This window comes from Oncorhynchus nerka, linkage group LG7 (assembly GCF_034236695.1).
Source record: "Oncorhynchus nerka isolate Pitt River linkage group LG7, Oner_Uvic_2.0, whole genome shotgun sequence".
In the NCBI taxonomy this organism is placed as follows: Eukaryota; Metazoa; Chordata; class Actinopteri; order Salmoniformes; family Salmonidae; genus Oncorhynchus; species Oncorhynchus nerka.
This window is the reverse complement of record NC_088402.1, coordinates 35,290,106-35,301,545: the sequence shown is the minus strand read 5'-3', so window position 1 is coordinate 35,301,545 and position 11,440 is coordinate 35,290,106. Positions and strand designations below refer to the sequence as shown.

Sequence of the window (11,440 nt, the reverse complement as noted above, 5' to 3'; positions counted from 1 at the left end):
AAATACACATTAGAAATCGTTCACAATTTTGAGGAGAGAGAAATTCATTGTCCCGAGAGGTGAGGCGACAAGAACATTTAAACGTGAGAAATTAATTTCACAGATTTGATTTGGCTGAATGCTAATATTATAGATTGAGAGAGAGAGAGGAGAGCGAGATGTCCAAACTTGTGAAAACAAAAAAAACAACAAACAAAAACATGTGAAAATAGCATTTTCATAATAGCTGTTTTTCACATGTTGAGTTTAAAGTTTTTGTAGAGTTTAAAGTTTTTTTTTAAGGGTTCCGACATCTCTCTCTCAATCCATAATATTTGCTTTCAGCCGAATCAAATCTGTGATATGCAGTTTCACGTGAAAACTTTCATGTGAAAATCTCACGTTCACATGTGGAATTGCAAGTTAACATGTGAAAATCAATGTGAAAATCTCACGTTCACATGTGGAATTGAAAGTTAGCATGTGAAAATCAAACTCCACATGGGAAAATCTCACTTTGTCACACCCTGACCTTAGTATTTTTTGTTTTCTTTGTTATTTCGGTTAGGTCAGGGTGTGACATGGGTGATGTATATGTTTTCGTCTTGTCTAGGGGTTTTGTATGTTTATGGGGGTGTTTCCTATCTAGGAGTTGATGTCTATGATTGCAATCTATGATTGCCTAGAATGGTTCTCAATTAGAGGCAGCTGTCTATCGTTGTCTCTGATTGGGAACCATATTTAGGCAGATTTATTCTTTGGGTATTTTGTGGGTGATTGTTCATGTTCCAGTGTTCCAGTGTTTAGTGTTCACATTACGGGACTGTTTCGTCTTCGTTTATTTTGTCGGTTTGTTGTTTTTGTTCGGTGTTTAGGTATTCCCATTAAATATGGATTATCATCACGCTGCATCTTGGTCCTCCTCTCTTTCACCCGAAGACAATCGTGACAGATTCACCCACCATCAAAGGACCAAGCAGCGTGGTAACGGGCAGCAGCAGGAGAGGCAGCGATATCAGGACTTCTGGACATGGGAGCGAGATCTGGACTATGTCACTACTTGGGAGGAGATAGATAGGTGGGCGGTCGACCCAGGGAGAGTGCCGGAGCCCTCCTGGGATTCTCTGGAGCAGTGTGAGGAGGGATACCGGCGAATGGAGTCAGCACGGCGGCGTGGTAGGAAGCCAGAGATGCAGCCCCAAAAATGTATTGTGGGGGGGGGGGAGGGGCACAGGGAGTGTGGCGGAGACCTGCGCCAACCCCCCGTGCTTACTGTGGAGAGAGAGGGCGTCCTGGTCAGGCACCGTGTTATGTGGTGGAATGTCTCCAGTACGCGTGCTTACCCCGGTGCGCTACATCCCAGCTCCCCGCATCTGCCGGGCTAGAGTGGGGATCCAGCCAGGGCAGATGGTGCCAGCCCTGCTCTCCAGACAGCCAGTGTGTCTCCTCGGGCCAGGATATTCTGCGCCGGTGTTACGCACTGTGTCTCCTGTATGTCTGCACAGCCCAGTGCGTCCTGTGCCTGCACCCCGCATGTGCCGGGCTAGAGTCACTATCCAGCCAGGACGGGTTGGGCAGGTGCGACTTCGGTCCAGTCTATCCAGTACCACCAGTGCCAACACCAAGCACCAGACCTCCAGTACGCCTCCACAGCCCAGTACATCCTGTTCCTCCTCCCCGCACTCGCACTGAGGTGCGTGTCTCCAGCCCGGTACCACCAGTGCCGACACCACACACCAGGCCACCAATGCGCCTCCAGGGTCCAGTACTCCTTGTTCCTGCTCCTCGTACTCACCCTGAGGTGCGTGTCCCCAGCCCGGTACCACCAGTGCCGGCACCACGCACCAGGCCTATAGTGCCCCTCGGCAGTCCAGTACGCCCTGTTCCTCCTCCCGCACTCGCCCTGAGGTGCGTGTCTGTCCTGAGCCGCCAGAGCCGCCCGTCTGTCCTGAGCCGCCAGAGCCGCCCGTCTGTCCTGAGCCGCCAGAGCCGCCCGTCTGTCCTGAGCCGCCAGAGCCGCCCGTCTGTCCTGAGCCGCCAGAGCCGCCCATCTGTCCTGAGCCGCCAGAGCCGCCCGTCTGTCACGAGCCGCCAGAGCCGCCAGTCTGTCAGAGCCGCCAGTCTGTCAGGAGCCGCCAGTCTGTCAGGAGCCGCCAGTCTGTCAGGAGCCGCCAGTCTGTCAGGAGCCGCGAGAGCCGCCAGTCAGCCAGGAGCTGCCAGATCCGTCAGTCAGCCAGGATCCGCCAGAGTCTCCCTCCAGACCGGAACCGCCAGAGTCTCCCTCCAGACCGGATCCACCAGAGTCTCCCTCCAGTCCGGATCCGCTAGAGTCTCCCTCCAGTCCGGATCCGCCAGAGTCTCCCTCCAATCCAGAGGCGCCACTCACTCCAGACTCGACCATCAGTCCAGTGGCGTCCTCTAGTCCGTGGTCGGTGGTGAAGGTTCCTGCTCCAGAGACATTAAGTAAGGGTGAAGTGGAGCGAGGTCCACGTCCCGAGCCAGAACCGCCACCTCGGGGGTTCTCAATTAGAGGCAGCTGTCTATCGTTGTCTCTGATTGGGAACCATATTTAGGCAGCCATATTCTTTGGGTATTTTGTGGGTAATTGTTCCTGTTCCAGTGTTTAGTGTTCACGTTACGGGACTGTTTCGTCTTCGTTGCTTTTGTCGGTTTGTTGTTTTTGTTCGGTTTTTAAGTATTACCATTAAATATGGATTATCATCATGCTGCATCTTGGTCCTCCTCTCTTTCACCCAAAGACAATCGTGACACACTTACACATAATGGTTTTCATGTAATTACATTTTCACATGTAAAAACAATCACGTCACTCTGTCCACACATTTCAGGGTTGCGTTGAAACAATAACAGGTAAATTATCCAAGACCAGCTCAGTTAATCCCTACCATTGTGACAATGAGTTGTCATAATGCTGCATCAAATATACATGATCTTAGGGGCATTGGCAAACGCAATGTAAGTCATTTAATTTTTGTACCCCTAATTGCACCGAATACATCTGTTTATCCTACAGCTATTGTAAGCAATAATCATGAGCTTATAAACCAGAGTTCCACTGTTAGCACTGAGGTGGTGTGCAATAGTAGGGAGACCACTTTATGCAGCTCACCCTGCACTATCAGCTCCAATGTAAATAACATGAGTAAGTCTACTGATAGGCTTCCCAGTAAAGCATTAAAAACAATCAAGCAACCCAGAAAAGTGCTAAAAATAGTTCATATGAACATATGTAGCCTAAGAAACAAGGTCCAAGAAGTCAATAATTTGCTTGTAACAGGACATGTATATTCTGGCTATCTCTGAAACACACTTAGAAAGTACCTTTGATAATACAGTGGTAGCTGTATGGTTATAACATCTACCAAAAAGACAGAAATGTCAACGGAGGTCGGTGTTGCGGTCTATATTCAGAACCACATTCCTGTAAAGCTTAAAGACGATGTAATGTTAAATACTATTGAAGTAATATGGCTACAGGTTAATCTGCCTCACCTAAAGCCCATTCTAGTGGGAAGCTGCTATAGACCACCAAGTGCTAACAGTCAGTATCTGGATAATATGTGTGAAATGCTTGATAAGGTATTTGATATCAACAGAGAAGTCTATTTTCTGTGTGATTTAAAATTGACTGGCTATCATCAAGCTGCCCACTCAGGAAATGACTTCAAACTCTAAACAGTGCCTTCAAGCTGGATCAGGTTGTCAGTCAACCTACCAGGGTAGTTACAAACAGCACAGGAATTAAATCATCAACATGTATTGATCACATCTTTACTAACGCTGCAGATATTTGCTTTAAAGCAGTATCCAAATCCATAGGATGTAGTGATTACAATATAATAGCCATATCTAGGAAAACCAATGTTCCAAAGGCTGGGCCTAATATAGTGTATAAGAGGTCATACAAATAAGATTTCTTGTGATACATATGTTGATGATGTAAAGAAAATGTGCTGGTCTGTGGAGCAACCAGATGCTACACTTGACGCATTTATGAAACTGATTTTTCCAGTTACTAATAAGCACGCACCCATTAAGAAAATGACTGTAAAAACTGTTAAATCCCCTTGGATTGATGTGGAATTGTATGGTTGAGAGGGATGAAGCATAAGGTATGGCAATTAAGTCTGGCAGTCCAACTGATTGGCAAACATACTGCAAATTAAGAAATCATGTGACTGAACTAAATAAAAATGAACTATACTATGAACCAAAGATAAATTATATAAAATACAATAGTAAAAAGCTTTGTGGCACCTTAAATAACATTTTGGGAAAAAAATCCAACTCGGCTCCTTCATTCATTGAATCAGATGGCTCATTCATCACAAAGCCCACTGATTTTGCAAACTACTTTAATGCCTTTTTCATTGGCAAGATAAGCAAACTTAGGGATGACATGCCAGCAACAAACACAGACACTACACATCCAAGTATTTCGGACCAAATTATGAAAGACAGGAATTTCATAAAATGTAATTCCGTAAAGTCAGTGTGGAAGAGGCGAAAAAATTATTGTTATCTATCAACAATGACAAGCCACCGGGATCTGACAATCTGGATGAAAAATTACCGAGGATAATAGCAGACGATATAGCCACTCCTATTTGCCACATCTTGAATTTAAGTCGACTAGAGAGCGTGTGCCCTCAGGCCTGGAGGGAACCTAAAGTCATTCCACTTCCCAAGAATAATAAAGCCCCCTTTACTGGCTCAAATAGCCGACGAATCAGCCTGTTACCAACAAAATATTGTGTTTGACCAGATACAATGCTATTTCACAGTAAACAAATTGACAACTGAATTTCAGCTTGCTTATAGGGAAGTGTTTCAAATACTTGTTCTCCCCACTGTAAATAATATCCCCGCCAATTTGCATGGTTGAGTGTCTATGTGTGTAACATGTAGTGCGTATAGCCTTAATATTGAGGATGATAATTGTAATCCATATCGTATCAACGTTATAGTTGCATCATAATTACCTTCAACATCATTGAAAAACACATCCCAGCATGTCCATAGCAATTGACATTTCACATGATCATGAAATAGGCCTTGCATTAATATAGAGATGGCTTCACTACAGTACAAATGTATCCCATAAAATATGCTATTATTCCCCAACGTCAATATATTATGTGTCTATGTGTATGTATAAGTTTGTATGTGTAAGCGAGCATGTAATTGAGTACGTATGTGTTCATATCCCTTTCATAATCTTCAGATATTTTTACAGTTCCCATACTTTCTTTTTTTCGTAACCTGAAGTCCCTGTAGAATTTAGTACATCCATGGTGTTATGGAGCTGTCACGGAATAGCTGTCCATCTATAAAGATTTGGTCCACAATGAGAAAGGCACGCTTACCCCTCTACCTCAGTTGCCTCTGTTCAGGATACAGCCTCTTGCGATGTTAGTTTATCGCCCGTGGAAATTGGTAATGGAGACCGAATTTGGTCCCTTTAAGCTCCCTTCCCCTGCTTTTGATCATCTCCTTTTGTTGGTAGTGTTCAAATTTTGCGATTTTAGGTCGGGGACCCTAGGTCTTGTCGCTCCAAGTCTGTGTGCTCGGTGGAAAGCCACCTTCTTTACGGTCTCTAGAGGAAGTTTCAAGGCAGATTGCATGAATTCTCTGATCACACCCTCTGATTATTGGAAGCGTCTCAGGAATCACAGAAAATATTAGATTTTCACGCATGCTACAGCTTTCTATGTCTAGTAGAGACGTCCTCATCACCCTGTTTTACCTGAGTAGACAATCCATGTTGGAATCGTTGACTTTTACCATGGCAGTGAGTGCCTTGTTCTCTCCAAGGAGCGTGAAACTCGAAACACCCCCTCAGCCCTGCAACCTCCTCACACATCTTTTCCAGTGTTGCATGGATTCCAGCCAGAGCACTAGCCTCTACTTCAACGGTAATTATATCATCCGTATCTGTAGATGAATATGTCTTTCTTTGTTTTGTCGGGTTAGAGTTCTTTTGTGAGGTAGCCAGATGTTTCCATGATGGAGTATGTTGTACCTTCAAAGGATAAAGCTGTTGTTACTCGTCGACTTCCTTCAGGATTTCCTTAGTATCCAGGTTGGCTCTTTACTGCAACCAGTTGTTTACAAAAGTTTTTAACAATGCGTCTTTCCCACGACGATGACTAGTGTTTCTGTAGTACAGCCACCTAGCGCTGTTGTTTGGTTAGCGGTGTTTCAGTAGTACAGCCACCTAGCACTGTTGATGTTACCAGACTTAATCTTGTGTGTTTGTCTGAAGCACAGCACTGTTTCCTTGTTGAAGTACCGTTGTACATGAATGCCAGACTTTGATGACAGAGTTTGAAGTCAACATTTGCCAACAAGAAGGACCTCCACGCCACCTTCTTTATGATCGGAATCCCCGTCAAATGGTCATTACCACAGTCACAAAGTCATAAACCCTGTCTATTTCTAAAATGTCTCTTCTTGATTAAAAACCATTAACACCAATTATGTTATCATGAATTGTTACGATATAGCCAATTTTGACTTTGTGACTGTACTATCTTGTGGAAACCTTGTCAATCTTTTTTAGCTAGCTAACTAGTCTCCTCCCTAGCTGATAATTTGTCCTCTCGTTCCTTCCTTGATTCTATAATGCGTTTGTTTACAGTGCCAGATAGCAAGTGAATGAAATCCTCTTTCCTTCTTAATGTGTTTGAGCCAATCAGTTGTGTTGTGAAGAGGTAGTCGTGGTATACAGAAGATAGCCATATCTGGTAAAATACCAAGTTCTTATTATGGTAAGAACAGGTCAAATAAGCAAAGAGAAACAACAGTCCATCGGTCATTTAAGACATGAAGGTCAGTCAATTTGGAAAATGTCAAGAACCAACAAGTGCTATGATGAAACTGTCTCTCATGAGGACTGCCACAGGAGATGAAGACCCAGAGTTTCCTCTGCTGCAGGGGATAAGTTCGTTAGAGTTAACTGCATCTCAGATTGCAGCCCAAGTAAATACTTTACAGAGTTCAAGTAACAGACACATCTCAACATCAACTGTTCAGAGATGACTGCATGAATTAGACCATGGTCGAATTGCTGTAAAGAAACCACTACTAAAGGACACCAATAAGAAGAAGAAGCTTGGAGGAGGTGTGATGGTGTGGGGGTGCTTTGCTGGTGGCACTGTCTGTGATTTATTTAGAATTTAAGGCACACTTAACCAGCATGGCTACCACAGCATTCTGCAGCAATACGCCATCCCATCTAGTTTGCGCTTAGTGTGACTATTATTTATTTTTCAACTGGACAATGACCCAGCATTCCTCCAGGCTGTGTAAGGGCTATTTGGAGTGCTAAATCAGATGATCTAGCCTCCACAATCACCTGACCTCAACCCAATAGAGATGGGTAGGATGAGTTGGACCGCAGAGTGAAGGAAAAGCAGCCAACAAGTGCTTAGCATATGTGGGAACTACTTTAAGACTGTTGGAAAAGCATTCGAGGTGAAGCTGGTTGAGAGAATGCCAAGAGTGTGCTAAGTTGCCATCAAGGCAAAGGGTGGCTACTTTGATATATTTTTATTTGTTGAACACTTTTTTGGTTACTACATGATTCCATATGTGTTATTTCATAGTTTTGATATCTTCACTATTATTCTACAATGTAGAAAACAGTCAAAAGAAAGAAAAACTACAAACTGTCCAAACTTTTGACTGGTACTGTACATATTAAATTGTGTTAGATATTTCTGAGCGTAAGGTGCCAGGTGGGACAATCTTGACTTCCTTTGATGTTTAGATGTGCTGTCTGTAATAACCCTCATGAGTCAAACCAATTCATACAATGTTTTCTTAATACTGATTTGCAAAGTCTTTATTACATTTGTCAAACTGTGTGATGAAGAAACAAGTACTGTATTGCAGTTGAAAATAAATTAGTTAATAGTTAGTCAAGAGAGGAAATAACAAAACTCAAATAAATATTTTAATCTACCTTATTATACGTTAAATAAATAACTGATAACCATTTTAGTCAGTGGACAGCACAGCTTGAAACCACATAAATTACATAGCTAATAAATACATAAACATACATGCTGTTCAGCTCAGCTGTAACTTTGATAAACAATCAGATGTATAATATAAAAAATTGTACAATGCACAAAACAGCTGTGGATTATTAAGCCCATTATGAATTTTATTTTCATGCTAAAAAATAAAAAATAAATAGATGCAAGTACCCAATGAAACCTCCTGATTAGCAGATATAGGTAGATAATTGGCTGTTCTTGTGATGACAATTGCCTACTGATGTTAGTGTTGTCACTTCAGAAGAGTCCGTTTCTGGTGGTGTACTGTACATTGTAAGATCTGCGTCTGTGCCAGCGTCTCCTTACAGCTGCACAGCAGCCACATAGCATACACTGCAAAAGAAAGATGGGGAAGCATGATTCACATGCAACATATTATTGCAGAATTTAAACACCTTATTTGATTAAATACTTTGTAAACTATTTTCACAGTACACATGTGAACACAAGCCTATACGTACACATAGCAGGATCCACAGGGGTACCAGAATGATAGCGATGCCACAAGGAATGATAATGGCCAAAGCCCAGCCAGGAAAACCTCCAACACTTGTGGTATTGAAAGGAGTGGTCGGTAAAAGTGTAGGAAGTGGTGTGGTGCTGGTAGTTGTTGTTGGGGCAACAGTGGTGGTCAGGAGACCTAGAATGGAAATGAAAATACATTTTAGAGGGATGATAAACTTGTAATATGTCATATTATTTTTCTATTTAAAAAAAATGTAAAATGTTTTTTTACACCTTTATTTAAATAGGCAACTCAGTTAAAAACAAATTCTTGTTTTCAATGATGGCCTAGGAACAGTGGGTTAACTGCCTGTTCAGGGGCAGAACGACAAATTTGAACCATGTCAGCTCAAGTTTGAACTTGCAACCTTCCGGTTCCTAGTCCAACGCTCTAACCACCAGGCTACCCTGCCACCCCATGTAGTAACCGTATAACATTGATATATAAGTGTTTTCGAGATTGAGTATTATACACAAAAACGTAGAAATGACAACCGTATGGTAACAAAAGCAGCATACCTGAGACTTTTAAGACTTCCTGTAGAAAACCACTAGGGTGGTTGACATCATCCTCTTTGTATACATACGTCACGTTTGCCCTGATTTCAGTGCCATCATCACTGTGGACATAAAAATGGGTTTTGTGTGAGAGTTGAGCATGGTCCCTTCTTCCTGTTTAGCTGTAAAAGCAGCAGCTAAATTAAATCTGCAGAAATTCTAAAGAGTGCAGTTGAGAAAGATGGGTTGGTTGAAGGTTACGACGTTGTACTTACATGAAGTTGGCGTTGGGAAATTGAAACTGGTTGCCGTTTGGTTCACTGAGAAGTTGACGGAGCTAAAAGGGGACAAAACATCAAGTTATCAATTACGATCATGACCTGAACATGACCATGGATGTATCTTATGTGTAGAAGTACAGTATCTTACTAGTGCGTTAATTGAAAGCTGTATCTGGACGTAGGTCTCATTGGTGAATGTGAGTCTATTACTTAGAGACTCCAGGGTTACATTGGTTATTTTGAAACCAAGGTTGATGGCAAATGAAGTATCTGTAAGTTCTGTAAGCAGACAAAAACATGGTCAATATAGCAACAGATCAAATGAACTGCTACAATTTAGGAGTTTCAACAACATAAAAAAACATTCAAGAAGTATTTAGATAGCAGGAGCAGTTGAATGTGTACTTATTAAGAAATGGTTTTATTGAGAGGACATAAATGTCTTCATGAAACCTAATTGCTTGAACTCACTGATATAAGTTGCATTCTGGAAGGTGGTTTGAGTGGTCTTGGATTGAAGAGACAGTTGCTTATTGACGGCACCAAGGACATCAGCCTCAGTGGGGACTGGTTTTTTGAGGTTGAATATCAGTTTAACAAAAACCACGGCTGTGCCGAATCTAAAAGAAAATAATAATACATGGAAAGTTACATTTCCTAAAGAAAATGTGTGTACTTGCTAGCTTGTCTTAAAGTAATCATGGTTGTAAAATAAGTTATAGTATTGGCAGTCACTGCAGTAGTAATGGTTGTGACTGGTTATAATTGGAAAAACTAGGTAGATGGAAAGATTGATTGATGGATAGGATAGGATAGGATATGACAGGATAGGATAGGATAGGAAAGGATAGCCTGAACATATGAAAGTTGGTTCGGTCTCTCTAGCTTGAACGGTTCAAGAGTTAATATTATTTTTGGTGGGTTATTATATGCTAATTTATACTCATTTAAATTGTTTTAGTTTAGAACGTTTAGAAAAATTAAAAATAATTAGAAAAAGTATGTCAGAAATCTAGTGGTCTTGCCTTCAGCAAGCACATTAATTATAATGGATTGGATTTATATTAAGCCTTTTGACCGATTGATGCACTCAAAGAGCTTTTCTAAAGAAAGGTTGACATTTTGGATGCTTTTAATGAAAACATCAGTAGTTAACGACACAAGCATGGATATACATGGTTCATTGTTGCAAAGGTTCCTTGTTTGACAAAGTGTTAATTGAATTGATTGAAAACATTATAATAAATGATCTTGCTTACCTAGTTGTTGATGTCACTGAAGTCAAAAGGGTAGGAAGTGGTGTGGTGTTGGTAGTTGTTGTTGGGGCAACAGTGGTGGTCAGGAGACCTAGAATAGAAATGGAAATACATTTTAGAGGGATTATAAACTTGTAATATGTCATATAACATTGATATATAAGTGTTTTCGAGATTGAGTATTATACACGTTACATGGTGTTTGATAATTCACTGTCATAAATAAACATAGAAATGACAACCGTATGGTAACAAAAGCAGCATACCTGAGACTTTTAAGACTTCCTGTAGAAAACCACTAGGGTGGTTGACATCTTCCTCTTTGTATACATACGTCACGTTTGCCGTGATTTCAGTGCCATCATCACTGTGGACGTAAAAATGGGTTTTGTGTGAGAGTTAAACATGTTCCTTTCATCCTGTTTAGCTGCACAAGCAGCAGCTAAGTGAAATCTGCAGAAATTCTAAAGAGTGCAGTTGAGAAAGACGGGTTGGTTCAAGGTTATGACGTTGTACTTACATGAAGTTGGCGTTGGGAAATTGAAACTGTTTGCCGTCTGGTTCACTGAGAACCTTATGGAGCTAAAAGGGGACAAAACATCAAGTTATCAATTACTATCATGACCTGAACATGACCATGGATGTATCTTATGTGTAGAAGTACAGTATCTTACTAGTCTGTTAATTGAATCCTGTATCTGGGTTTCGGTCTCATTGGTGAGTGTGAGTCTATTACTTAGAGACTCCTGCGTTACATTGGTTATTTTGAAACCAAGGTCGATGGCAAATGAAGTATCTGTAAGTTCTGTGAGCACACAAAAAATGGTCACTATAGCAA

General features: G+C 41.6%; 1 protein-coding gene across 1 annotated transcript; it reads right to left on the bottom strand.

The window, feature by feature from the left end:
* Positions 1 to 7,828: 7,828 nt before the first annotated feature.
* On the bottom strand, positions 7,829 to 10,822 carry LOC115132567 (uncharacterized). The gene is made up of 8 exons (XM_065021050.1): positions 10,798 to 10,822; positions 10,606 to 10,693; positions 9,818 to 9,966; positions 9,495 to 9,625; positions 9,341 to 9,402; positions 9,087 to 9,187; positions 8,525 to 8,703; positions 7,829 to 8,396 (listed from the first exon to the last, which is right to left on the bottom strand). The coding sequence occupies exons 1-8, from the start codon at positions 10,820 to 10,822 to the stop codon at positions 8,301 to 8,303; spliced, it is 831 nt and encodes a 276-aa protein (XP_064877122.1). The 3' UTR covers positions 7,829 to 8,300.
* Between the last annotated feature and the right edge of the window lie 618 nt (positions 10,823 to 11,440).

Coding starts and splice junctions, on each gene's coding strand:
- LOC115132567 (XM_065021050.1), bottom strand. CDS start 10,822: ATGACAGTGAATTATCAAACACCAT. Junction 8,704..9,086: donor GGAAGTCTTAAAAGTCTCAG/GTATGCTGCTTT, acceptor TTTCCATTCTAG/GTCTCCTGACCACCACTGTT. Junction 8,397..8,524: donor CCCTGTGGATCCTGCTATGT/GTACGTATAGGC, acceptor TTTCTTTTGCAG/TGTATGCTATGTGGCTGCTG.